Below are 27962 nucleotides of genomic sequence, written 5' to 3'. Positions count from 1 at the left end.
CTCATAACAACTAACCTTTATTCTCCACCGCACTGCAGCGTAAACACAACAGAGCTATTTATTAAACTGCTTTTCATAAATCAAGTCTCTGAATCATAATCAAACCGAGCATGAAATAAGCAGCTACAGAGTAAACGAACATAATCAAGGAGAGGCAACACATCAAGGAAAAAAGGGCCCTTCAGGCTGTCCGATATAACAGGTGACTCAAGAGTTCACTGAAGTGCTGTGTTTGTTTGGGGGTCACTGCGGAGGAGAACTAGCGGTATTGGCGCGCAAGATGCCCTTCAGGACCCTGAAGCTTGCCAGCGGTTGATTCTCCTTGGGCGGATAGCATGGTCCCCGGTCTGTCACGTAGGCATATGGGAATCGTAGCACCCACAGTCCATCAGGGGGCAGCACAACCTCCGCCTGCTCGGGATGGAAAATGGGACAGGGCGGAGGACCTGGCTGAACCTGTTCATGAGGGAATAATAAAAAAAAAAAGCACAAAAATGAATCATGCAGACCACAATGTGTGTGATGTCTTTTATGTACATCTGTATGTGATCTAAAATCTCTCTCAAGTACAACAGAAATTGTTTTTGACTGTAAAATGACTGTAAATGACAAAGCCTTTCAGTCATCCAGGTCATTGAACAGTCTAGTATTAGTAAGTCAAGGTGACTGGACATTTCAACACTCACTGGATGAGCAGCAAAATGTCTACAAGATCATACAAGTCCAGTCACTCTGAACCACAACCACAAGAGCAAGTTCAAACAAAGCTCCTATTACTGACTGGAAGAGCCAGTGTTACACTGGGAAAATGACTTTCTCAGTTTATTAGGTACACAATACACCGATCAGGCATAACATTCTGACCACCTCCTTGTTTCTACGCTCATTGTCCATTTTATCAGCTCCACTTACTATATAGGTGCACTTTGTAGTTCTACAGTTACAGACTGTAGTCCATCTGTTTCTCTGATACTTTGTTAGCCCCCTTTTACCCTGTTCTTCAGTGGTCAGGACCCCCATGGACCCTCACAGAGCAGGTACTATTAGGGTGGTGGATCATTCTCAGCACTGCAGTAACACTGACATGGTGTTAGACAACAGTGCTGCTGGAGTTTTTAAACACCTCAGTGTCACTGCTGGACTGAGAATAGTCCACCAACCAAGAATATCCAGCCAACAGCGTCCTGTGGGCAGCGTCCTGTGACCAGTGATGAAGGGCTAGAGGATGACCAACACAAACTGTGCAGCAGCAGATGAGCTCTGACTTTACATCTACAAGGTGGACCAACAAGGTAGGAGTGTCTAATAGAGTGGACAGTGAGTGGACATAGTGTTTAAAATCTCCAGCAGAACTGCTGTGTCTGATCCACTCGTACCAGCACAACACACACTAACACACCACCACTACCACGTCAGTGTTACTGCAGACAATAATGGTATCACTGCGGTGCTGAGAGTGGTCAATCACTATAAATGTGGTCAGTGGTTGTCCTAAAGTGGTCCCTTTCTACTGGTGTAGTGCACGTAACACACAGGTAAACACAGTATAATAGGGAACCACTGAGTCTTGCGTACTGAAAATGCACGATAACTCAGATCTCTGGCTTTTTCCACCACTGTATGTGAAATAAAACTCTCCCTTGCTTCCTCAACAGTGTTGGGAGTAATGCCGTGCAAATTAACACATTACAGTAATGTGACTTTTTAATGTTTAAATTCAGTTTATGGCTTAAAGCCCTGTAATCACATTACTGTGTGACTTTGTTTGTGAATATGAACAATCTGTCAAACCATCTAATCACTCTAAAATAAAAGTGATGGACAAAAATCACAACGCTAACATGAGCTCTATAGTTTATTCGTAAAGATTTTATTTCGCTGCAGCTATTTTTAGTTTCTAGGTGTTCAAATACATTTAGCTGTTCATAATTTTAGTCAGCATGACTGGCTGTGTCTTATTCAAATGCACAGATGCTGACAGGCCTTGTTTACCATGACTGGCTATTTTTACTCAAGGCATATATTTGAGCAGATTAGATATAATATAATCTATTAAGAAGGGAAAAGTCAAGGGAAAAAAGCTTTTTTTTAAAAAAAATAAATAATAATAACAGGTATTTTTGATCATCCTTACACTGTGAGAAGACAATTCAACGCTATGGGTCATAAAGGATGTGTAGCTGTTAAAAAAACATTTCTGAGAAAAGGAAACAGACAAAAAAAATAAGGAAATTTGCACTTGAACACCAAAACTAGACCCCTGAGATGTGGAGTAAGGTTTTATGGAGTAATGAATCTTAAGTTTTATTAGATTTATTGGATCGTGAGATTCAGAAAATGCAACCAACTTCTAAGACTGAACTTTGGAGGTGTTCTCTGTAGACTTATTTGAAAAATGGAAAGTGAGTCTCTTGAAAAGAAAGGAAGCTGTAAAAAGGCAAAGGGTGGACACACTAAATATTGAACATTGTTATATATTTTAGTGCTTGTGACTTTTGTGTTAAATACCCATTTTCTGCTTTTTCTTATGCTGAAAAATGAATAACTCAAGTTAAACTCAGATATATATATAAATAAATCAAGGCTGGTCTCTGACTTTTGCACTGCACTAACTGAAATATGCTTAGGATTATACCGGAATCCACTAATGTACCATTAAAGAGTGGAGAGTATTTATAATGGTATGATATATGTTTTAGTTATGTTGCTGTGTGCTAGCTGGGCTAGTCTTGCTATACCAACAATTTCAGACTAGACTACATCGCTGTCCATTTCTATTGACCAACGTCATGGAGGATGGGTGACAAACAAAAACAATTGATGGGCTACAGCCAGTAACTGTATACCTACCAACTGCACCTAAATGGTAGGTGCACCTAATTAAAAGGCAACTCAGTGTATATTTATAAGTAGTTATAAAAAAGCTAGAAGGTCTAGTGGTTGTCTACTTTACCTGTGGGCTAAGGGTGATCTCGAGTGGGGCATCAGGAACCACAATGAAGAGCCTAGCCAGCTGAGCATAGTGTGGTTTGATGCCTCTGCCTTGGGCGGGAGACGGGATGTACAGGGGCATGTCTGAGTTTAGCGCTCGAGTAGCTGGTTCTTTTGCACCTCCCTGTCCGAGAACTTTCACGATCTTATCTGGACCGGAGCTGAGGAACCGGCGGCCTCTGCTGTCCTCGTACTCAAACCCAACGTAGGCACGCGCAACGTCGTCACGCCTGCGGCCGCGTCCAACCCCGCCACCGCTGCCCCGCTTCCCAGCTGGTGCTTTGTTGGGAGCTGGCCACGACGAGGGTCCGCCATCCAGAGCCTCAATAGAGCCTGCGTCGTCCTCTGAGCGGCTTCGGATCACCACGTCCCATGGCAGGAGAAAGGCCGAGCCGGGGAGGAAGCCAGGCTGCTCTAAGCCTGTGAGGCTGTTGTAAGCTTTAGCTGGACCGAGTTTGACCAGGGACCAGCTGGAGAACTTAGGCAGCAGTCCCTTTGGGCAGCCGGAGTGGAGCATGCCAGGGAGATACTCCACAGTGGAGGCCTGTCGGTCCACACTCGGCCTCTTCTCGTGGCCCTCTGCTCCTTCGCCGTACGGGCCAAGGCTGTCGGTGGACTGTCCGAGGCTGAGGGCCAGGCTCAGGCCAGTGCTGTCTCCTGGCGTATGGGTCACCGTCTCTTTCTCTTTGAGACGATCACCATCCCCAGATGGAGCCACTTCTGTGGGCCTGGTAGCCTCATCGCATGCAGGGGCTGGGTCTGCTGTGCTGGCTTGGAACACAGGAAAGTTTATCCTTTCCAGTTTACTGCAGCACTTCTCCTCGAGCAGCTGAGTAACAGAATGGAAATGAGAGAGAGGAACGTATATCTGATCACTCTTTTTAAAGCACCCTTTAAAAATGCCACTTGGCTTTTACAGTTTGTGAAAAACATTGCATTGTTCCAATATACGCCAAAATCTAAACAGCCCTGCAATTACATTGTAAATTTTAAAGTCAAAATTAGTTCACACATCATCTACAGCCCATCTGTCAAACACAGGACCAGGCCTGCCACACAATCCTATTCGGCCCACAGAAGCATTTTAATTTTCTGTTACTATTAGCCTGTTTCACAATGCGCTGCACTACAGTCCCCAGCATGCACTGCAACGTAATGTGCGCTTTGACTCTCCTCCCCCAACAACAGTCTACAGGACAGCGGTTACACCTCAATTCTACACAATTCTACAGCAGTCATATCACCAGACACACCAGCTGCAGTTCATCCAATATAAACACTGAATGTCAGCTCAGCAGCTCAGAAACTGAGCCCAAGTCTTAATGAACTTGCAGCAAAGAAAGGACACCAGGCGTCCAGTTCAAGCAAATAGGTAGGTTTAAAGACTGAACTCCTGAGGACGTTTCAATTTTTCATGCAATATTTCAACTACAAGTGCCTCTGTTTTACTGTTGGGGTTTTTCGCGTATTTTGAATAAACAATGGTCAGTTCGGTTTACAGCAACATGTTTATTAAAAATGAAATAAAACATGCACTGTAAAAAGTGGCTCATCAGATCTACCTAAAAAAAATTACTTAAATGTGGTAACGACCAACCGAAGTAGTTTTATTCAACTTAAAAAACTACGTTAACTGAAAGAATCGTTCATTCAAAGTATTTATTCAGTTTGAGTATAACTAGTTCATGTACCTGTTACTACTTGAAGTCATTTTTTTAGGTAGATCTGACGAGCCACTTTTTACAGTGTAGACGTTCTCTGGCCCACGGAGTTGTTGAGATTTTTTAATGTAGCCCTTTTAGCGGTTCAGATTGACACCCCTGCTCTACAGGGAACAAACTTAAACATGCAAAAATTTAGCGCCCGATTAACTTTTAACACCCCAAGATGTTAAAACCAGCAATATCAACAGTAATTCTGCATCAAATTGTGCCGAAATGTGTTCTCTGAATTAGGATTTTCCTAATAAATAAATAAATAAATAAATAAATATCAACAAAACGTAATTTGACCAGAGGCCCCCCAATTTTTGAATTCGACTGTAGTTCTTCTGGTCCAATGTGATAAACGGACCAGCAGAAACGGTGCAAAATTGTTTTCAATAACGTTATCCTTATATCTTAACATTATTCATCATAAAATGCGTTCAAAAATGTTTTTCCTTCTCCAGGAAGAACCTGTGCTGAACTATGGGGTTTAACAACAACAACAACAACAATAAACATCAACAATTATCATATCAACCACATGAATATTAACGAAGCCCCTGTATCACATAGTTGAGTTTAATGCTAAAGAGATTTTCAAATTGTGTTTACAGACTTGATAGAAGTCACAGTTGGCTGCCTGGATGTCAAAGGGGTCTTCACGAGGGGCCTGCTTCCTGCCACAGTTACAGGAACTGGTAGAGCGCCCTCTGCTGTTGTGATACAGGATAGGAGGGTTGTGGTCCATCTCTGGCTTTTCACCTGCAGTAACAAAACAGCATTATTGACAACCTAGATATTAACTTAGATTTGAAAATATTACAATGGAACACCACTCAGAAATACTGAGCTACTCACAGCTAACACAGTGTACACTGATCAGGCATAACATTCTGACCACCTCCTTGTTTCTACGCTCATCGTCCATTTTATCAGCTCCACTTACTATATAGGTGCACTTTGTAGTTCTACAGTTACAGACTGTAGTCCATCTGTTTCTCTGCATACTTTGTTAGCCCCCTTTTACCCTGTTCTTCAGTGGTCAGGACCCTCATGGACCCTCACAGAGCAGGTACTATTTGGGTGGTGGATCATTCTCAGCACTGCAGTAACACTGACGTGGTGGTGGTGTGTTAGTGTGTGTTGTGCTGGTGTGAGTGGATCAGACACAGCAGTGCTGCTGGAGTTTTTAAACACCTCAGTGTCACTGCTGGACTGAGAATAGTCCACCAACCAAGAATATCCAGCCAACAGCGTCCTGTGACCACTGATGAAGGACTAGAGGATGACCAACACAAACTATACTGACACACATGAGCTGCTGTCTCTGACTTTACATCTACAAAGTGGACCAACAAGGTAATATAGTGGACACAGTGTTTAAAAACTCAAAGTGCACCTATATAGTAAGTGGAGCTGATAAAATGGACAATGAGCGTAGAAACAAGGAGGTGGTCATAATGTTATGCCTGTATCTGTGTATTTACCGTAATTGCTAGTCCAGCAGATTTAGTCTTCAAACATTTTCACATAACCTTTGAAAAACTAAACTAACTAAATCGCTAAGATCAAATGCGCCAACCTAGAGTCAGAATTGTTAACAATGATGGAGACAAGCGTCAGAAGCGTTTAGTTCCTCAAAAAAATAGATATTACATAAAATAGTAATGAAAGCACTGCCTGATGCCTCAAACATTGCTTTACAACGAGGTTCAGGCCTAAAATGTATTTTAAGAATAAATGCAGGATGGAGAGGTACATTCAGTGTGCTGTGAAGTAAATTAGTACCAAAAGGAAACTTTTCCTTTCTTTTTTTCAGATTTACCACTATTTTAGGTTTCATCACCATCACATATAAACACTCAGAGACCAGTGTAGGTTCACTGGTCAGTTTGGATAGTAAATAACATGGCTACATTTTTCTTTACCCCTGTAACGAAGTCTGAGTCAGTAAGTTTCTCTATAATTCACCGTTTCACAGCCGTCCCCTCTGAATGACTCTTTACATCTCAATAATTTGATTATGCAGACATTTTGAAAAATCAGAGAAAAGCCCTGCTAAATTCTCATAACTCTTATTATAATTAGTTATCTGGTGTCAATCAGAGCAGGATGGGCTCCTGTTTGGGTGCTTCTTTCTTCTGCTCTCTGGGTTTTTCTGCCACTGTCAACCTTGGTTTGTTTATTAGGGGCTTAGAAATGCATTTAAAGTTGCCTTTTGACAGCATCCATCATAAAATGTTCCATATGAATAAATACATTTGGGTATAATTTAATACTGAGAAATCTCTACGGATCAATGGCTCACTATATTATAGTTCTCTTAATGCATAGCAAGCCTTTCAGTCTTGAAGGGAAACTCCACCAATTTTTCAAAATTTCGGCATAATTAAACGATTAAGATGTAAACAAGGTCATTCAGAGTAGCTTGCTGTGAAACGCTCCACTCTAGAAATCCCTCTAAAAGCTACCTTGCATACAGTTATTACACAAAATTGTTATAAAAGTGCTGCCTGATTGTTTCATGAGTTATGAGATTAGGTTTGGCCTAAGATGTATTATTTAAATTCTTTCATGTCAAAGTGGGGCATGTAACAAAAAACAGTCCCCAAACAAAACAAGTTACAGATTTAATAACCATTTAAAATGATCAATGTTACACGTACAAACTCAGAAGACATGCAGGTTCCCTGGTCATATTGGACAGTAAATAAAGTGGATATATTTACACATAACTCCTGGTTCCTATCACTACCACTGTAAAGAAATCTGAGCTGGTATATTTGTCTCCAATGCTAATAATAATACCAACATCATTCTGCAGGACTATTTACATCTCAGTGACTAAATAATGCAAAAAGACCATCACTGGATTCCCCTGTAAGTACTCTGCAGTACTGTATACCTGGTTTGGGCAGCAGGTGAAACTTATGCACACAGTGCTGGTCAGTGAGGCTGCGCTCTTCACACAGCTGATGCCCATTACTCCAGAACTTGTAGCAGTCCTCATGGAGCTGTACAGCATATCGCTGGAAGGCTACACCTCTGGCGTGCTGACTGTAGACCCTCAAAGCTTGGGCCAGCTGGTTCTTGTGCACCGTGGTAGTGTAGTTGTGGGGCAGATTGGACTGGTATGCGCTGTGGGCCAGCGGCAAAGCTTTCTGACACCTGTTTTCGGAGAATTTTGCGTCTGCGTCCAGGAAGCCTTCTAGCACTTTCAGCTGACCCTGCACTTTCAGAGAAAGCTCATCTTCACTGTTCTCTACCATGACTTGGTGCAGTCTGCAGGCAACTTGGGCCCACTTGGAGTAGGTGGGCAACTCAAAGTGGGACGGCTGAGGGTTGCGACCAACACTGTCATCAAAGCCTTTCTTGCTCAGCACGAGCTCCACATGCTGCCACAGGAACTCCTTCAAAGTACAGTCCACCAGCTGGCCTCCTGAGGAAGAGAACCCACTGTTTTCCACGTTGAAGGAGGGCTGGCGGTTGGAGTGGCGCATCTGCTGGTACCTCCTCGGCCCAGGGGTCGGCGTGCCGGCATCATTTTCTCGCAGGGCGCAGTTTGCCCGCAGCTGGCCGAGCAAGGAGCTGATGGGGTCTTCATCCGGCCCCGGAACCACGTAGACAAAAGCCTGGTTGGCGGGCACGGTGAACAGACAGTTGCTGCTCTGGTTGGTGAGGACTCTGCTTTTGCGGAAAATCCGGTAGATCTGGTCCTCCAAAGCGTGCTGGAGGCGCCTCCTGGGTGAATGTTTCTTAGGCTTGTCGCCCCCTCCACCATCATTGCCGTTTCCCCCCAAACCGGACGCGCTGTTGACCCTGAGCGCCCCATTCATCTGGAACACAAACAGCAGGCGAGGGGGGCACGGCCTGCAGTTCATCTTCCACTCCTTGGACACGGGGCAGTCCTTTATGGCCCCCCGGAGCAGAGGCAAGGCTTTCTGGCGCAGGGCGTCCAGGGCACGGAACAGCCTGTCATAGGTGATGTCAAAGGAGCAGGTGGGGTGGACCAAGAGCAGAACGTGGCACAGGGAGAAGAGGAACAGCAGCTGGAGGCAGTGCTCCTTCTCAGCCCCCTTCCAGAACTCATGGGCCTCGGCGTGGCCCAGGCCCGAGCTCAGACACTCACACGCCCGCAGAAGCTGACGGTTGTCGAACACGGAGGTGAGCACCAGGTACAGCACCCGGCTCTCCTGGTTGTAATAGGCTCTAATGCAGCCCCCTCCGTCCGGACCACCCGCCTCCTCCGCCGCCAGCAGCGGAAAGATGTGCTTGTCCGCCAGTATGTTTATCAGCGACTCTTTGGCCGAACCGGCCTGCATGGCGCTTTTCCCGAACACGCCCAGCACGCAGACGCCCTCATCTTTATACAGAGCGTCTTCTACCAGCTCGGACTGGAGCAGAGAGCCGATGGTGATGGGCGCCGCCATCGTGGCCGAGAACAGGCTGGGAGAAACACATTGCAATAGGCGGGACATCCGCCTACGTCATAGCAGAGCTCCTGTGACGAAACGCGTCACCTGCCTGCTGTTCTCTATCGGAGGCGATACGTCTGCGCGTCCGCCATGTTGGAGCGGTCAAGATCCGCTTGTGAACAGATTCACTTGTATTGAGAGACGAAGAGTCTCAGGATTAAATCAGCCACAACTTCCTTATTACTCAACCGATTTTCACCTAATCTGATTAGTTATAATCCTCAGACACAGATTAATCCAGGCTGCTCGGATCTGCTCTCGGTAGCTTTTATTACTTTAATAACTGATCGTGATAATTAACCGTCTGGACCAGCAGGAAAGTATTCAGTCTGCACCTGACGATAAAAACCGAGTTTAGCGTGAGAAACACAATCAGACACATCAGCAAATCCATCAGTGTGTGAATCACTTCTAATCTTAATACACATAAAAATAAAATAAACCCCCAAAACACAGTAAGAAGGACGAAGCTGATGTTGATTTCCTATTCGCTTCTTCGAGTTTTCCCGTTTCACCTTAACTTTCTGGTGCCTGAAGCTGCACCATTTAAGGTGGAACGGGAAAATTCGAACAAGAAGCTGGCAAATAAGAAGCCAACTTCAGGTTCGTGTAAGAAGGTTCTAACGTTAATCTATTATAATTATCTACACGGATTAAGGAATGCTGTAACTTACCCAGCTACAAAGCTTTAACCATCACTGTAAATAAATAACTACATAAAGTTAAGATCCTATAGAATAGAATAGACTATTAAATGAAATAAGCTTAATATAAAACCAGAGGAAAAACAATCACATCAACAGGTTCTCTGTGCTTCACCAACCATACGGCCATATCTACACAAACACCACACAAACAATACGCATCACACAGACATGAGTGTGGATCACTGCGTTCCCTCCGTTATATAATCCTACCCCACTTTCTGAGTCTGATATTCCTGAAACAGTGTAATTTTGGACAGTATCTTTCTTAAACTGCCGCTCTGTAATGGTACTGAATGCAGTACAGCAGCGATGTTGACCGCCCTAAAATGGCGGCGCCTTTGACGTGCTTGGCTGGACCCAACGCGGCATCTAGGCATGAATATCTGTGGTCTCAACGTTTTCATTTATAGCAGAGCCGCTTTATGAGAAGGCTGGCCAGAGAACTTTGTCTTCCGGGTTTCTCAAACGCTAGGGGGCGCTCCCGAGTGAGTCCAAAATGAATGGGTTAATATGGAGCATTTGAGCAAAGTCATAGTTTATAAATGCTTAAACATTTTTAATGTAGAAGAATTCATTCATTTCCTGAACACAGAGCAACATAAAACATTTTAACACCGCTGTTACATTTTTAAGAGCTTTTAAACTCGAGTTATAGGAGTATAAAACGGAACCCTAATGTACGTTCATGACGTCAGTGAGCGCGGACAGCCAATGAGCTGCTCCGCTCGCCAACCAATCAGCACTCTCTAGCAGTAATGTCAGCGTCCTGCTGCCCAAAACCCGTTTACTGTAGAAAAAAGGAAACAGGCAGGTGAGATTTTTTTGCTTTTTCAATGAAATTCATCTAAAATTAAAGGAAAGTTCTGGTTCAGTGATTAGAAACTATTTTAATTTCGTTTTTAGCCGTTGAGCTCCATTCACTCCCATTCATTTAGGACTCGCTCGCAGGCGCCCTCTGCTGTTTAGCAGTCCTGTTTTTGATATAACGTTGGGGGGGGGCGGTTTATGAGAAGTCTGGCCACTTTCTATTTCCCCCATTATATCAAAAGCAGGACTACTAAACAGCAGAGGGCGCCGTGAGGGAGTCCTTAATGAGAATGGGAGTAAATGGAGCTCAACGGCTAAAAACAAAGTTAAAATAGTTTCCAATCACTGAACCAGAACGTTTCTTTAGTTTTTGCGTTCTTTTACATTAAAAATGTTTAAGCATTTATAAACTTTGATTTTGCTCAAAGGCTCCATATCAACCCATTCATTGTGGACTCGCTCGGGAGCGCCCCCTAGCATTTGAGAAACTCGGAAGACATTGCAGAGTGGCAATTCTCCTCTCTACAAGTTCTCTGATTATAGTCGTCGCCTCCTTATTATGCACTTTCTGTGATAATAGTAATAAATACCCAAATAAAAAAAAACTCCAATAATATTTTGTACAATTTTAATGTGAATACATACAATATTTATTTTTTAGAAATCTTGAAAAGGAGTATTTTGCCCCACTGTTGGGGCCCAAAAAGACTCAACCTGCATTAACTGATATGTGTCAAATCATTTATAGTCCTTGCATATATTTATCAAAGCATTAAATAATAAAAAATAGAATATTTCCAAATAAAAGTGAGACTTCTATTAATGTCTATCAAAATAATTACACATCATTTTAATGGAAACATAAATGTCAGTTTTGGTTATTATTTAAACAGGTGAAAAACACTAAGCACAGACCAGCATCAATTCTACGCTGATTTATCTGGTGACCAGCTCAGTCATACAGGTTGACCTGCACATCTGCATCCAAAACTCAACATATGCCGGTTTTGCCGGTGACCAGCTATGCTGTTTTTTCAAGCAGGGTTATTGTGATCATATTAACTACACAATAATGCTGTTTACATTCATTTAATGTTATCTTTATCATTATTATTATGGCAACAGTAATACAAGACATATTACTCTGGGGGTTTTAATCACACAAGTTAACTTACATAGTTGTATGCAAATGTGATGCCCTGTCACTTTACTTTTGTTGATTTTCTAGGTGAAAATGAGTGAACGCGTCCTCTACAGGACACAAATGGAAATAATGGCCTTTTTCTGCAAATTTTAGCACATAATTCTATTTATTCATTCTATTTATTTGCTGAGTTTAACATATTGGGAAAAACATAAATCATACAATGTGCCATAACTTTTGCATTTCTTTCTTATTTTCCAATATATTCAATTCAGCCATTAAACAATAGCTGTGTGTTAAAATGTGCAGAAATGTGTAGAGGACGTAGTAACTTCTTTTCAGTTAGAAAATCAGTAAAAAATGCAATTTTTTATTATTAAACAACAACAAAAAAACAACTTGGCTCCTAAAATTTCACATTTTAATGCTAATATAACATATCGCTGCTGTCGGAACAAAACCTTGTATCTCCACTTTTGTCATTTTTCAGTTTTTGACATAATTTGAAAATACCTGTTGTCCTTTACATTGTTTGTAGATTTGATGCTGAACTGACTAAAAGAAACGGCCCAAAATGACTTGGAAAAAAGTCTGGTTCCATTGACTTCCATTAAAAGTAAAGTGTGTTTTTTCCTTCTCCTGTAAAGTCACCATTTAGGAGATGCAAGGTTTTGATCTGACAACAGCGACATATATTAAGGATAATAAGCTTCCCGGATGAAGATACATACAAACTGGCTTTATGTATGATCTGAATGTAAACTTTCTATCTAATATCCTCCAGTTTTATACCTTCTGTAGTAAAAAAATAGGCAGGTTTAGTATTTCATAGTATGTTTACTTTAGGAAACATGTTACAGTGGTATAACAAAACATCACATTTAGGTCCATATACATATACATATACATACATATACATACGGTCTCAGGACAATACGTTGAATGACAAATGTAAACGTTAGGAATATTATACTTTTTAATGACACCCATCTTTGGCTACATGCATTCGCTTATTTATGCACATTTTCCTTAACGAGACTCTTGATAGGCTGAATTTGTTGGTATCTGTTCCAACCCTCACTATGTAAGATGAAGACGTAATTAAATATGATTATTTGTTTAATACTGTTTGAAGGGGAAAGCATGGATCCTATGAGTGCCTTGGAAAAACAAAAAAAATGGGTCATTCAACAGACCAAAGTAGAACAAACCAGATAAGAACGTGCAATACTGCATGACGGCAAAGGCAAAACATTAAAATGGAGAATTCCTGATGTCGCTGTCTTCAGTGGTTAGGATGCTGTAGGCAAAGCAATCTGTACACATGAAACACAAGCAGTTAATAATGGCAGGAAACAGCCGTCTGATAATCCACGCTGTAAAACTCACTTTACAGTCGACAGTGACATTGTGAACACAAGTTCATTTCGCTTTCAGTAGCGTTGCTTACCTGCGGCTTGTTTACCAAAGCTTGGCTGGTGATTGCACTAATGCAGAAGTCCTCTACATTCTCTTTATTGCACTGCGGTGAGCCACCAGGCGTACTGAGAAACAAAACATTACACCAGCTGATGCAAGTTATGTGTCAAACCATTTACAGTCCTTGCATACTTTAATCAAGGCACTAAAAATACAATATTTTTCAATTACAATGAGAATTCTATCAACTTCTATCACTTTAGTTTAATGAGATTTGACAAAAAACAACAGTAAAACAGAAACATTTTGAACTGTCAGTTCTGCATATTAATTAAACATGTATTAATTGCATAATGTGTAAATTAATTCAATGGTATTATTACTATTACTGTTATTTTATTATGATGGCAGCAATAAAGACAGAGTTTTATTTCTGGAATGTCTTCATCTGAAAGTGTGTATGTCTTTGGTGCTCACAGTTAACTCATAATCAAATGCATGTTTAATTACCGGTCAATGTGGACTTTTTTAAGTTGTACCCGTAGCTTCATGGGGCTTTTGTTTGGTGACCTATAGAGCAAGAAAAAAGGACACAAAGCTCACAGGTCACTTAGTCGCCTCATTCTTAATCAATAACAGTAGATAAATCTCAACTTTAGGTGTTACAAATAATTTCTGCTCTGCATAAATTTCTACAGTTGGGCGACAAATTAAAAGAAAAACCAATATTAAACAAAAACCAATGTAAAGTGCGACAGATTCTGTACTGGAGGGACGGATCACCATTCTTACAAAAGATATTCCCTCCATCTGTGTTCTGACGATGGTAGTGGAGAGCTCTGTCTAACACACTGGACCAAAATCTCCTAAAGGTGTTCAACTGGGTTGAGATCTGGTGACTGTGAAGGCCAAAACACATGATTTACATTATTTTCATACTCAACAAACCATTCAGTGACCCCTCGTGCCCAGTGGATGGCGAGCATTGTCATCCTGGAAAAGACTCCCATCAGGATGGAAATGTTTCATCACAGGATAAAGGTGATCTGTCACAATAACTGTATATTGTTTTGCAGTGACCCCTCCCTCTAAGGGGACAAGTGGACCCAAACCAAGCCAGCAAAATGCCCTCCACAACATAACAGAGCCATCAGAACCCCTCAGTGTAGGAGTCAAGCATCCAGGCTGAACTCGTGGCGTATGCACATACCCACTTATGGAGAACATAGTGAAGAATCAATCATATCACTTTTCTCCACATCTCTTCAGACCAGTGCCTGTGGATTTAACTCCACTTTACTCTGTTTATTAGGGCTTTATTCACTGTAACCCTCCTCTAACATCCCTCTCTATGTAGCTGTGGACAGATCGTTCTTGCTGACAGTCTGATCACATCCTGCACTGGCATTTTCAGTCACCTGAGAAGCAGCTGCTACCCTGTTTCACTCACTTCTTTTCCACATCTCTAAGTGCAGATTCTACTTTTCCTGTTGAATCGTTCGTGACTGAGGCTTCTGCAATTCATGCTTCAATAATGAAGCCTCTTTCAAAGTCACTCAGATCTTTTTCTCTGGCCATTTTGATCCAAAATCGAGGCCAACTGGGCCAGTTCGGCATCACAGAGCTGTTATCAAATGTGAGCTGTTTAACTGCATCATGCAGTTCACCTGTTTGGAGGCATCTGCACTTGTTATGATTCTTCAACCAATAAACTCACAGAAGAAGACGTGACATAAATGTAACGGAAAACTCAAACTTCATGCAGCTTTTAAACAAACTTATACCATCTAGAAGATAAAGAATCTTTAAATCCTTCATTTCATGTTTGGTTTCAGAGTCCAGAAGTGTTTTGCTGCATTTCGCAGGGACACTGCTCGCTTATTTCTGGCACCGCTGTCTGTTCTTGCATATGCTCAGACTGATAAATCCGAAAGAAATCAGAGCAAGAGTATATATGCGCTGAGAAATCTGATTACTGATTTACTGAAAGTCCAGCCTCTTCATCGGATTTCTAGATCAGAGTGTGGTGTTTACATGACCAATTAAATAATCGGATAACTGCAGAAATCCGATTATGATTTTAAACGCACTCATTGATTCAGTTTTCCTTTATTTCGTCATCCGTCTGTAGAATATTTAGAATGGTGCACTTACTTGGCGAGGCCAGGCCTCAGCGGCGAGGGGAGGCTGCACTGAGTGCGCTTCAAACGGACTTTCTGCAGGTCTGCTAGTGTGACCAGCGGCGCTTTTCTCCTATCAGGGGACACCTGCAAACACGTGTCACTCTCAGTCTCTCTCTCACACTGAGTAGTACAGAATCACAATACAACAGGAGAAGAAAGGCTTACTTACCCGAACTTTACGGTTAACGGTTACTTTTCTGAGCTGCACAGCCTGTAGGTCCTGGAGAGTCACAGCAACACGGCGATCAATTTTCTCCTAAATGGGAAGTGGACAGGAAGACTCAGCACAATACAAACATTTACCCTTTTCATCTAGCAAATAATTCCTAGAATTCCTCTATAACTGCCATATAAACTATATTGCTTCATAATAGTAACATGACACTTGAAAAAGATGCCTGATTGCAATTATTTACGCTCAGTACAGTTATTTTCCACAGTTGTTAGCTTTCGCAATCATTCAGTGCAATAATAATACATGTACAACTTTTACTGCTGCTGTAGACCAACAGATGGTCTACTCTCCACCACCCCTTTATTCAGTGGCTAGTCTCCACTGCCCTTTGCTTATTGTTTGTTTAGTTATAGTTATTGCATAGTTTGTATATTGTACAGATACAGTGCTAGGAACCAGACGTCTGAAGCATTTAATGGGTCTAAATGCTACATCCCGTTAAGTTATTACACGAAACGGTTATAAATGCGTTGCTTGATACCTGAGAGATTGTTTTGTGATAGTTTTGTTATAAAGTTTTGGCCTAAAACGTATTTTTAGTAAAAAATATTACTCCAGGATCACTTCTGTGTTTCCTGTCAAAACCGCATTCTCAGCTGAGATCAATGCGCGCGAGCGAACGTGCTTTTGTAGTTACTAGCTACAGCTGTTCAACACGGTTAATGTTAGTGTTGTATCCGATTCAGTTCCCCCTCAAATTCACGCTCTGGAGACGCATTCACTTAACAGATAACAACACCAAGCAACGCTGGAACTACAGAAAGCGAAAAGGTTCATAAAAGGTTTGTACGGCAGCTGCAGTCACCCAATCGGTGACGAACAGTACAAACAGTATTTATCAGTACGACTGTTTACTGTTTATTTGAACTGAAAATAATATTTATAACAGAATCTCAATTGTGCTGCATTATCTTGGGTGAATTTATATTGGGGGTTGGGTGAAAACACGTAGTTCCACTGTAGACGTTGTTCAGTGAATGGTCCCTTGTCAAAGGGAACGTGAATTTGAGGGGGAACTGAATCGGATACAGCACCGGCACCGAAGCAGAAGAACCCAGAGCGAATGGAAATTGACAGTGTCAACAGCAAACTACTTGCTACTCTGCTCACCAGTTTACGGGCTAGGACAGTGAGGTGAACTGTGATCTATCACAGCTCCTCTGATGAATAATGTTACTCATGTAAGCTCTGAGTTCTGCTGACCGTGTGACACAGCGCCACCAAGCCAAACAACTCAAATGTGCAGGGCGGAGAGACACATACAGGCCGTTATAAGGAAAAAATAGTACCCAAAAATTTTATTTTTTCAAATTTAGCGCTATTTTATCATTATCGGCGGGACATTTAAAACCTTATAAGACACACAGTTTACTGGTCATTTTTTACTAGTAGATAAAATGGTGATATTTGTACTGCAGATATAAGTGGGTCTGGTTCGTAGTACTATAATGGTAAACAATTCTGACTCTGAAAATTTCTTTAGAAAGGCAACTTTCACACCAAACTTCTCTGAATGATTTTGTTTACATCTAAACGGTTGAACGATTAAGTAATTTTGCATATTGGTGGAGTTCCCCTTTAAATGATGTAAATGATGACAACAATACAATACATGCATGTTATGTATGTATGCATGTTAAAGCTGCACTATGTAAGTCTAGGTATCTTCAGACCTCTCTGGTTGAGATGTATAATTTAATGCAACGTGTGGAAGAATGTTTTGTAACGCTGCGCTTAGGACCCCTTCAGAGTGGATGAATCTAATGATGTGAGTGTGCTGAAGAAGTTATAGGAGAGAACTCAGTCAAAACTTAGTGAAGGATGTGTCCAAAGATGTAAGTGAATTTTTGATATCCGCTATTGTCATCATATCTTCATCAGCTTAATACTGATTTTGCAGTTGAGTCCTAACATCAAGCCGGACCTTCTTTTTGAGCCTGTGCATAACAAGTGGTCCGAAAAACTCCTGCCAAATCCGACTCGACACCTCTGACTTTTAAATTACTATTTCAGGCTGGACAGGGTGACTCACAGCAGCTCAAACACATCATATTTTAGTGATTTTTTCCTACTGACTGAATAGTGCTACTTTACATAGTGCAGCTTTAATAAAAGAAAGCGTTAAACACAGTTACTAAGATGTCAAGATGTGTTTTTTTTTCCTGGAAAAAAAACCCCACAAGTTTTAACTTTTGACTGGTGTTTAATACCTTTAGAGGGCAGAAGTGGGTCAAGTTTGATTATTTAAACTCGAACTGTGTCTGTCCATGGACCCTCACAGAGCAGGTACTATTTGGGTGGTGGATCATTCTCGGCACTGCAGTAACACTGACATGGTGGTGGTGTGTTAGTGTGTGTTGTGCACAGTTTGTGTTGGTCATCCTCTAGTCCTTCATCAGTGGTCACAGGGCGCTGCCCACAGGACGCTGTTGGCTGGATATTTTTGGTTGGTGGACTATTCTCAGTCCAGCAGTGACACTGAGGTGTTTAAAAACTCCAGCAGCACTGCTGTGTCTGATCCACTCAGACCAGCACAACACACACTAACACACCACCACCACGTCAGTGTTACTGCAGTGCTGAGAATGACCCACCACCCAAATAGTACCTGCTCTGTAAGGGTCCATTGGGGTCCTGACCACTGAAGAACAGGGTAAAAGGGGGCTAACAAAGTATCAGAGAAACAGATGGACTACAGTCTGTAACTGTAGAACTACAAAGTGGACCTACAGAGTAAGTGGAGCTGATAAAATGGACAATGAGTGTAGAAACAAGGAGGTGGTCAGAATGTTACGCCTGATATGTGTATAATAATAATTATAGCTCTGCAAAATCCTGATATTTTAACACATAAACCACTGAAAAAATACCTGCAGTGTAGTGAGAACTGTCCTCTTCTTGGGGATGAAGGACAGTTTCTGTGGAGTCTTCTTGGCTGGGGGTAGAGGAGGAGCAGGAGGAGGTGGAAGGAGAGGTGGAGGTGGTGGAGGAGGAGGAAGAGGAAGAGCAGTTGGGGGATCAACAGAGCTCTGTGGATGCCGTCCACCACCTGATGGTGCACAATGGCAGCAAGAACTTCTGGGCCCCTTAGCCATCTTAAAAAGACATCACACAACAATGAATGACCATCTGAGGCTCATTTGTTGTACATTACAGTGATCAGAATCACAATTTATGATAGAAATAAACTCTATAATCAGCCATAAGTTTCACTAATCAGCACATTGGCATGCAGCAGATGAAGCTCCCTTTGAAGGTCCTCCACTCTCTGGTGAAGAATCTCTACTCTCTGTGAGTAAGCTCTCCAGAAAAGGAACACATTCCAAAATCCAGTCCAGATCTTTAAAAGAAGAGAGAGAAAAATAGTTTACATAATTTGATGTGAAGCTTCTGTGCTAACAGTGTTTTGGCACATGCTAGCTGACCCTTACCTGACTAATGCTGTGCTGGCACTGCTGCACAATGCTTCCAACTGCATGAAAAAAGACCACTTTTCTTGAAGAAGTCAACAATTGCGCACCATCTTTATCTCGGGGCTCCACAGTCGGCTCCATCTTGGTTTTGTCATTGGGGTTTAGTTTACTACAAACACAGAGACAAGCAGAAAGAGTGCAAAGGACTGTGACACAACAGGGACACTAGGGGTGGGGAAAATCGATTCTTAGATGCATCGCGATGCGGACGTGGACGATTCTGAATCGATTCACAAATGTCAAAAATCGATTTTCTAAATATTTAATTTATAACGTAATGTGGACAGAACGTAAAGGGCGGAGCTTGGAAGTGCGGAGGTGCAGCGCCTGGACAGTCTGTGGCGGCACATAACAAACACACTACTGGATGAGCGAGAAATCCGACCGGCTCCTCTGCATTAAAGCCAGGTTAGGTCAGGAGTCACAACACAAATGTTAAGAAGAGCCATTTTGTCCCTTCAACAAAAATCAAACCACCTTGGGAGCCACAACATTTAATGTCCAGTATGTCTCAGTGTGTGTTAATGTCCTAATATAGGCTAAAACACAGTCTTACTTTGATCTGCTTTAAGCTTCAGCTATAGCTGCTTTCTTCCCATCTCCACCAGGACGCTTTTCCTCAAAAGTAGTAGTATTAGTGATAGTAGTAGTTTGACTGTTTTATGAGGCTGAAGTCGCTTCTCATTCGTCAGCTTCTTGTTCGAATTTTCCCGTTCCACCTTAAATTCTGACTGAGGCGCCGAATGTAAACGCGGCAACATTTAAGGTGAAACGGGAAAATTTGAAAGAGAAATCCTGTATAGAAAAAAAGATCGATAATCGTTTTATAATCGCATCGCAACCTCTGAAACGTAACTGAATAGTCAGGTGCCCAGAGATTCCCACCTCTAATGGACACAAAAAACACCAGAACACAATAAAGAGAAAACTGTAATGTATGAGATATTGGGTTAAAACTGAGATATTGGGTTACATAAGTTTCTCATTAACCTTAAACAGAGTCAATCAGCCAAGACTTTAGCTTTGCAGTGGTGCTATGAGGCTAATATAACAGATGTTACCCAAACAGATTTTAGGTGCACAAACTAAAGAAACAAGCCTTGGGAACTAAACATGTTTTGGCCGACCAATTAGAATTAAGGAAAGGAGAAAATTGGCTGGGGTAAGGGGTAAACTGTAAATATTTCATTTTACATTAATAATTTATTTAATGCTCTGGATACGAGGATGTCTTTGAACATTACAGCTCTCCAATATGTTTACGCTTCAGTCATTCACACAGAGTCCATCATTTTCTTTTTGAGGATTAATTTAACTCTGTTCCGTTTATGACACACCTGAAGTGATTTTAGGATACTTTTAATTCTAGTCATTAAATAATGAGTCATTATTTCAGTGATTTTAAAGGGCAATTCTGACAATTGTTCAAAATGTTTGCCTAATTAAATGGTTAAGATGTAAAAAAAAAGGAAGTCATTCAGAGCAGTGTGACTGAGCAGGAAGTTGAGAAACTTCCTGAGTTAGAACTGTTCACAGTGGTGGTGTTAGGAACCAGACGTCTGGAGCGTTTAATGCCTAAAAGCTCCCTCAGAGAAAGTTATTATTACTGTATACGGTTACGAGTTTGTTGCCTGATGTCAGAGACACTGTCTCACGAAAGCTTTGCAGTAAGTATTTGGCCCAAAACTTAAAAATATTTTTTAAAAGCCATTAATGGTGGAGGGGTAAGTTACAGGCATGGGGCTGTAAGGCAAAACAGTCCCCCAAAGAAAACCCATTTTCACATTTACTGCTAGGTTACCATACATTAGCAACATATATAAAATATTACAACACATGTTGCTGATGGTTTTGAATAGTAAATAAAATAGTATTTTTTTCTATTTTTGTGACCCCTGGTTCCTGTCACTTCCACTGTAAAAAATCTAAGTTGGCATGTTTCTCTACAATGAATCATCTCACATCAAACCACACTGTAAGACTTTGTTTACATCCCCACGACTGAATTATACAGGAATTTTGCTAAATCGGAGGGATTCCCCTTTAAGCTCTACCCACCTCTGCAGGTCCACTTGGCTGCCAGATACTGGGGTCACTGACTTCTTGGCTCTTAAGGCCCACCGTCGACTGCTGGCAGGCTTTTTCCTGCGCTTGTGGAAAACTCTGCTCAGTCGCTGTGAAGCAAAAAACACAGTAAAAGTCTCGAACACGGATCCGATGCTGATCTGATACCGGGAGCATCGGACTAACGTTAACGGCCAGGCTGCCAGACCTCAAGACTGACCGTTTTTAGCACAACAACACAGTTTCGAAGGCTATTTCTTCTGTAGATTCCCTGTAAAGACATAAAGAAGGACAATCCCTGTAGCTCTTATTTCCATTTCGCACAAATAAACACTGAAACCTACCCCGAACTCGGCCATTCTGCAGCCGCGGCTACCAGGTTTTCAAAAATACTTCCGAAACCTCTCTCAGCGAACCAGCCGCCCGCTTTGCTGACAGATGTGCGAGCTGCGCGCTCTGATTGGCTATCGAAGCTCCGACGTCTAGAAGTGGGCGGTTCCAGCCAATCAAACCGTCTTTCGTTGGTTACCGTAGCAACGAAGCACCCACAGTCCCTCAGAAGGCTTTGCGTGCTAGCAGAAACGCGCTGAATACTCCGACGACAGTCGGTTTCTGTCGGGTTCCCACAGCAGAGAAGGACATTAAGCGTTAAAAGATTTAAATTTGGAAGGAATTTTAATATTTAGTTCACGATTTAACGAAACATTGCACTATTTTTGCGTTAGCTAGCTATGCTATGCTAACCGCTATCTGCGCTGGGGTTCTGGTCGAGGTGATGGCGGGGAAGGTTCTCTGTGAGCCCACTGAGCTCTACAACACCCTCAGTCAGCACCACCGCCACTCCAGGCTCACAGAGCCCAACTATCTTTGCTTGATTGGTAGGAATTCCGCAGGTTTTTTTCTGTATTTAACAAAACATCACAAACATAATGAAAAGTCATAAACAATTCTGCATATTTCAGTCGTTGAGAAGTGAACAAAGTCACTCATACAGAAATCTGATATATGTAAACAAATGGGTTTCAAATATATGACACATCATATATGGATTTCCCTTATATCTAACGCTACGTTCACATTACAGGCCTCGTTGCTCAAGTCTGATTTTTTGCTCAGATCCGATCTCTCTGACAGGATGGTTCACACTCGTTTAGGTAAGAGACTCAAATCTGTCATTAATGTGACGAACCGGTGTCCTGAAATGACCCTCATGAGCTCATCCTACTCAGTAACGTCACGTGAATGAATCACGTGTATCATCAGCACAAACTAACGAGCAGAACGAGCTTCGCTGAGAGGATAATTAACTCTGATCAGCTCTCAGCTTCATTATTAGAGCGAGACGAAGGAGAAAAAGGTGAGATGAGCTGCTTTTCCACCGTTTACAGGCTTTAACTTCTGTTTGGCGGTGCTGCCATGGTAACGCTGAATGATGGCGCAGCGCAGTGGAAAAAAAACCATGAATTCCGATCTGAGTGTCACATTAAGGTCGCATGTCCACGAATCGGATACGTATCCGATCTAGGACCACATATGAAAGTGGCTCAGGTTGGATTTGAAAAGATCAGATTTGAGTCCACACAGCTCTGATAACATCAGATCTGAGTCACATTAGGGCAAAAAATCGGATCTGTGCCACTTCAACCTGACAATGTGAACGTAGCCTAACTTATTTTTGTCATATTTGTGATGTATAGGCCTATGCCAACTTATTTGAAATTGAAATACGGCACATATTTTTTAGCAATATATTAACATATATGTGTAACACAAATATTTAACAATAAGTGCACTCAGTAATCCGATCATAATGAGTTTATTGGCTGGTTGTAAAGCAGAAATCCGATCATTACCTGACTCCTGGAGTTTCCCCATTATCTGATTACTCATATGCATGTAAACATGTTGATCGGGTTACTGACAAAATCTGATTTTCTCCAGTTATCGGATTATTGAGTGCATGTAAACACACTCAGTATGTGGTCAAAAAAAACTTTCATATATTGATGGCATATATTACTCATATGCAAGCTTCATGTTATATAAGCTTTTTATGCGTCTTCTTTGTTTATCCCACAAACTTAATAATGAAGATAAATTAGTGTAATAGCTACAGAGCTAAACTCTAAAAACATGCACCTTATAAGCTATACAGTAAAACATTAAATGAATGAAAATATTTCTGACACATTTAAATAATGTAACATTTACAAGCAAACATATAACATAGGAACAATTATAACTGCATGACATATGTACACAACATATGCTGTATGTGCATATATTTTGAAATATAAACCTGACCCTTTATGATATATGTCCATATATGCCATATATCAGACTTTCCATATGACCATTCAGATGGGTTTGATGTGAAATGGTGCATCGGAGAGAATCTTACAAATTCAGATTTCTTTGCAATAGTAATGACAGCAACTTGGGGTCGTGGTGTCTACAAAGCAAATATAGCTATTTTATTTGCTATTCACAGCCAGTTATCTTCTGAGTCTTTATATTTAATGTTGATAATGGTGAAGTAACAGTAAATCTTAAAAAATAATTTTCTTTTGATACCTTTTTGCCTCAGACAATGTGTTCATTATTATTTTTATGTAAAACTTGCTGTGAAGTAGCTTTTAGAAGCATTAAATGCTTCATACGTCTGGTTCACCACCCCTGTGAACAATTTGGACTTGTATCAAACCACTTTGAATGACTTTGTTTACATCGTAACCATTAAATTCAGAAGAAATTTTATGTGCATGAAGTAAACCATGTTTTTTTGTACATTTATTCAGATGCCCGCGCTGAGGGACCGTATTACTGCAGTCACATTGTTACTGCTAGAAATGCTAAGTGGGTATGTTTTGTAGCTCAGATGTGAGTGAAAGCGTTTTTAAACCATGCTGTGTGAATGTCACTTGCATGTTGTTTAAGTAAAGTACTACATTTACATTCAGGATTCAAAAGGAAAATTTATCATCCCCCCTGATGTGGAAATTGAGAGCATGAGATACATCATTGTGTATGACAGCAATACCAGTTCCTTTCTAGATTCAGGTCAGTATTGCTTCATAACTGTCCTGTTAACCATATACATACACATGGTTTATTGGACAGTTACTGCATGTTTATTGAAGTAAACACATTATGTTCTTCCGCAGGTCCAGCCATAGACTGTGCTGAAAGCCTGGAAAAAGTGAGTCGCTACCCAGTTCAGATTCTTATTGGAGGCTATGAGAGGTTTTCTGCAGTCTACCCTTTCTTCAGAACACAGAAAAATTATTTACACAATCAGGGTAAACTTGCCTTATTTGGCTTTTTTGTTATTCATTTATATTTTTGAATGCAACAAACATAAAGGCTTTATTTATGTATAGTTGAATGCAAATATATATATATATATATGTAATAAGTCACATACAACAATGTGGTTTATTTTATATGTTGATTTTAGTTCATTTTCATGCCAATAATTCTGAAGTTGACTGATCAGACATAACATTATGACCCCCTCCCCATTATACACCGATCAGACATAACATTAGGACCCCATGGGCCCTCACAGAGCAGGTACTATTTGGGTGGTGGATCATTCTCAGCACTGCAGTAACACTGATGTGGTGGTGGTGTGTTAGTGTGTGTTGTGCTGGTACGAGTGGATCAGACAAAGCAGTGTAAAAGGGGGCTAACAAAGTGTGCAGAGAAACAGATGGACTACAGTCTGTAACTGTAGAACTACAAAGTGCACCTATATAGTAAGTGGAGCTGATAAAATGGACAATGAGTGTAGAAACAAGGAGGTGGTCAGAATGTTATGGCTGATCGGTCTACATGTATATATATATATGTGTGTGTGTGTGTGTGTGTCTTTTATATCAGGAACTGGAAAGCCTGAGGCCTTATCCAGTGGAAATCTTGCCTGGCCAGCTCTACATGGGTGATTTCAAGCAGGCGACAAATCCACAGATACTCAGAGACCTGAGACTGACAGCACTGATTAATGTCTCTGAGGAGAGCAGTCTAGTGTGAGTTCATCTGCTCTTCCCTTTTCTTTCCGTTTGATCTCACGCCAAGCAAGAAAAACTGATTTAGAGTTATCCCAGGCTCTGAAACAGGCTGTAAATGAGATGTTCTGCAAACTAGGTCTGAGAAGGGAAGCTACTCAGTCCTGCATGTCCGAGTGGCGGATTCTGTGGATGCTGATTTGTCTGGTTCCTTTGAGAGAGTCTGTGTTTTCTTGGGTAAGTGTGATAAGATATTGTCATGTGGTTCACATGGAATTCACTTCAAATTATTTTAAAGATGTGTTTTATATTCCAGCCTCTTGCCTTAACGCTGGATCTGCTGCGTTCATATTTTCAACACACGGCATCAGCCGCTGCAGTGCGATGGCCATGGCCTTCCTTATGCACCACCTACAATACACACTGAAGGTAACTCCTAATCAGGGGTGGCCACACCTTTATACAAATAAAGAAGGCAGGTAGGCAGGAAGTGTTTTTTATTACGTTACACGACATTTTGTTGAAAGTATTGAACAAAATACTTCAAGAATGCAATTTTAAAAGAAAAATAATAATGCAATAAGTTATATATAGTATAAAAATATTTCAGTTCTTGTGTCAGATGCTCAGAGCCCACTGCTCAACCCTTGTGTGGTGTTGGGGTCTGTGGGACCCGTTTTCAGTGTTTACTAAAATAAAAAATATATAAACATAGAACATATAAAATAACCCATTTTCAGTGTCTTCACTCTGTTCACCCCCTACATATTTATATTACACATGTGGTGTTGGGCTGAACCTGCGGGGAGTAAAAGTGTGGAGGTGCTGTGTCCTTCACTCTGTTCTCCTCCTACATGGCCTGCTTTTAGTGTGTGTGTGTCTGTGTGTGTATGTGTTTGTATATGTGTGTGTGTGTGTGATGGTGGACAACATGGACAGGCTGCTGACTGGCTATAGCTGCTAAAGGAGAACCCTACGCTGGACACAAGGGTTAAAAACCCAGGATTATTTCATACTAAGGCTTATTTTTTATATGCAAACTGATGGAGCTATTCTTAGGTTATGGAAGTGTGTAATAAAACTTTGAGCCCACTGGAGGGTCCTGGCCTTTTAAGGGGTCAAAGTAGCTGAATTCCCCAATTAGAAGGGGTGTTTGGATACTTTTGTACAGATATTAAAAGTGAGTGAGACTGGTGGTCTTAGATGAATCTCAGATGAATCATGAAAGGCACCAAGCTGGTAGAACACGACACAACTCATATCAGCAAAAATTCACACAACTGACATGAATGTTCTTGGCTTGTGATTCATTAGGAGGCGTGGGATCATGTCCAAAAATGTAAAGCCAACATGAGGCCCAATCGAGGATTTGTGCAGCAGCTGTCCAGCTGGGAGCTGTCTGTACAGGGGAGGACGGTGACAGACATTTCAGAGCCCAACTACTGAGTCTTCAGCTGTTCTAAGACAACTGACTCGATCCTGTATTCAGAGATCCTGAATGAATTTACTGGAAAAAAAATCAGGGCTCCATGTAAAAAGGTCTGGATTCAAGATTATAAAAAGATTTAAGGTTATAAAATGTCTAAAAACCATCTCATCTATGTATCTTACAGTTGTATACAACAATGTGGGCACTCCTGGTCAAATGACTTGAAAATAAGTTAACACACCCTTTACAGAGAACACACGTCTGCACATTTTAATGCACTGTTTAATGCACTGTTTACTGTTTATTGGCTGAATTTAACATGTTGGATAAATATAGATATATATAAAATGTAGCATGTGCATGAGTTATCACATTTTTTTATTTTATATTTACTTTTTTTCCAATATACTAAACTCAGCAAATACATGAAATTGTACCTTAAAATGTGCAGAAAAATGCCAAATATTCTCTGTGGACATGTTAACTTATTTTCACTTGTAAAATCAACGTAACATGTCATTGCATATGACTGTAGGTTAAATGCTTAAGAGACAAATTCAAAGCTCTGAATTAATATTTAACTTCTGCAACTGTCAAAAACTCAATTTACCATTATAGATTTTTTTACTTAAATATTTCCCTGAAGAGATCTCACTTGAGGTACACAGCTTACTGAAGATGAAGAGAAAACCATAGATGTTTAATGTAAGTGACCACAGGTCAAAAAGATTCAGAACAGGAACTGACCACTGTTTGAATAAAATAGACATTAACACAAGTCGTATTTCAGTTTGTGGGGATTGTTCAGCAGAATTTGGATAATTTTTCTTTCAGTGTTTCTTTTAGTCTTAAAAAGGTATTAAAAAGCATTTAATTTTTAGTATATCGCTGCTGTCGGAAGAAAACCTTCTATCTCCATTTTTGTCATTTTTCAGTTTTTGCCTTAACTTGAAAAAATACCTGTTGCCCTTTACATTGTGTGTACATTTCATGATAAATGTACCAAAAGAAACGGCCAAAAAAGTCTGGTTCCATTGACTTACATTAAAAGTTAAGTATGTTTTTTTGTTCTCCTGTACAGCTACCATTTTAGAGATACAAGGTTTTGTTCCGACAACAGTGATATAAATCATAGCATATGATTTGTCTTACAATATGATCTTATTTTCTTATTAATCATAAAATAAAAAGAAAACTTGTTTAGTGCATTGTGAGTTCCTTCTGAGCACTGAATAATCACAGGTAACAAACAAAAACAAAACATAAAAAAACTTAAGCTTTTGGAAAAGTACTGAATCAGTCTTAAGATCAGTCATTAGTGG

At 41.0% G+C, this 27962-nt stretch overlaps 3 protein-coding genes across 3 annotated transcripts; 1 reads left to right on the top strand and 2 right to left on the bottom strand.

Moving 5' to 3' along the window:
* Window positions 1-5: 5 nt before the first annotated feature.
* smg8 (SMG8 nonsense mediated mRNA decay factor) lies at window positions 6-9138 on the bottom strand. Its single transcript, XM_036595732.1, has 4 exons — window positions 7603-9138; window positions 5314-5459; window positions 2954-3820; window positions 6-456 (listed from the first exon to the last, which is right to left on the bottom strand). Exons 1-4 carry the CDS (start codon window positions 9125-9127, stop codon window positions 244-246), a joined length of 2751 nt encoding a protein of 916 aa, XP_036451625.1. The 5' UTR covers window positions 9128-9138; the 3' UTR covers window positions 6-243.
* Window positions 9139-13025: 3887 nt separating this feature from the next.
* Window positions 13026-21625, bottom strand: prr11 (proline rich 11). Its single transcript, XM_036595360.1, has 10 exons — window positions 21549-21625; window positions 21199-21314; window positions 19099-19249; window positions 18891-19007; window positions 18538-18762; window positions 15602-15688; window positions 15404-15516; window positions 13760-13819; window positions 13281-13374; window positions 13026-13146 (listed from the first exon to the last, which is right to left on the bottom strand). The coding sequence occupies exons 1-10, from the start codon at window positions 21561-21563 to the stop codon at window positions 13123-13125; spliced, it is 1002 nt and encodes a 333-aa protein (XP_036451253.1). The 5' UTR covers window positions 21564-21625; the 3' UTR covers window positions 13026-13122.
* Window positions 21626-21758: 133 nt separating this feature from the next.
* On the top strand, window positions 21759-26746 carry styxl1 (serine/threonine/tyrosine interacting-like 1). The gene is given in 9 exon segments (XM_036595276.1): window positions 21759-22082; window positions 24003-24064; window positions 24165-24264; window positions 24369-24481; window positions 24483-24503; window positions 25087-25232; window positions 25351-25448; window positions 25528-25640; window positions 26526-26746. Coding segments are annotated over 9 exon segments (927 nt in total). The 5' UTR covers window positions 21759-21940; the 3' UTR covers window positions 26658-26746.
* Window positions 26747-27962: the final 1216 nt, after the last annotated feature.

Source organism: Colossoma macropomum, unplaced genomic scaffold (assembly GCF_904425465.1).
Source record: "Colossoma macropomum unplaced genomic scaffold, Colossoma_macropomum, whole genome shotgun sequence".
Lineage (NCBI taxonomy): Eukaryota > Metazoa > Chordata > Actinopteri > Characiformes > Serrasalmidae > Colossoma > Colossoma macropomum.
This window is presented reverse-complemented; position numbering and strand designations above follow the sequence as displayed.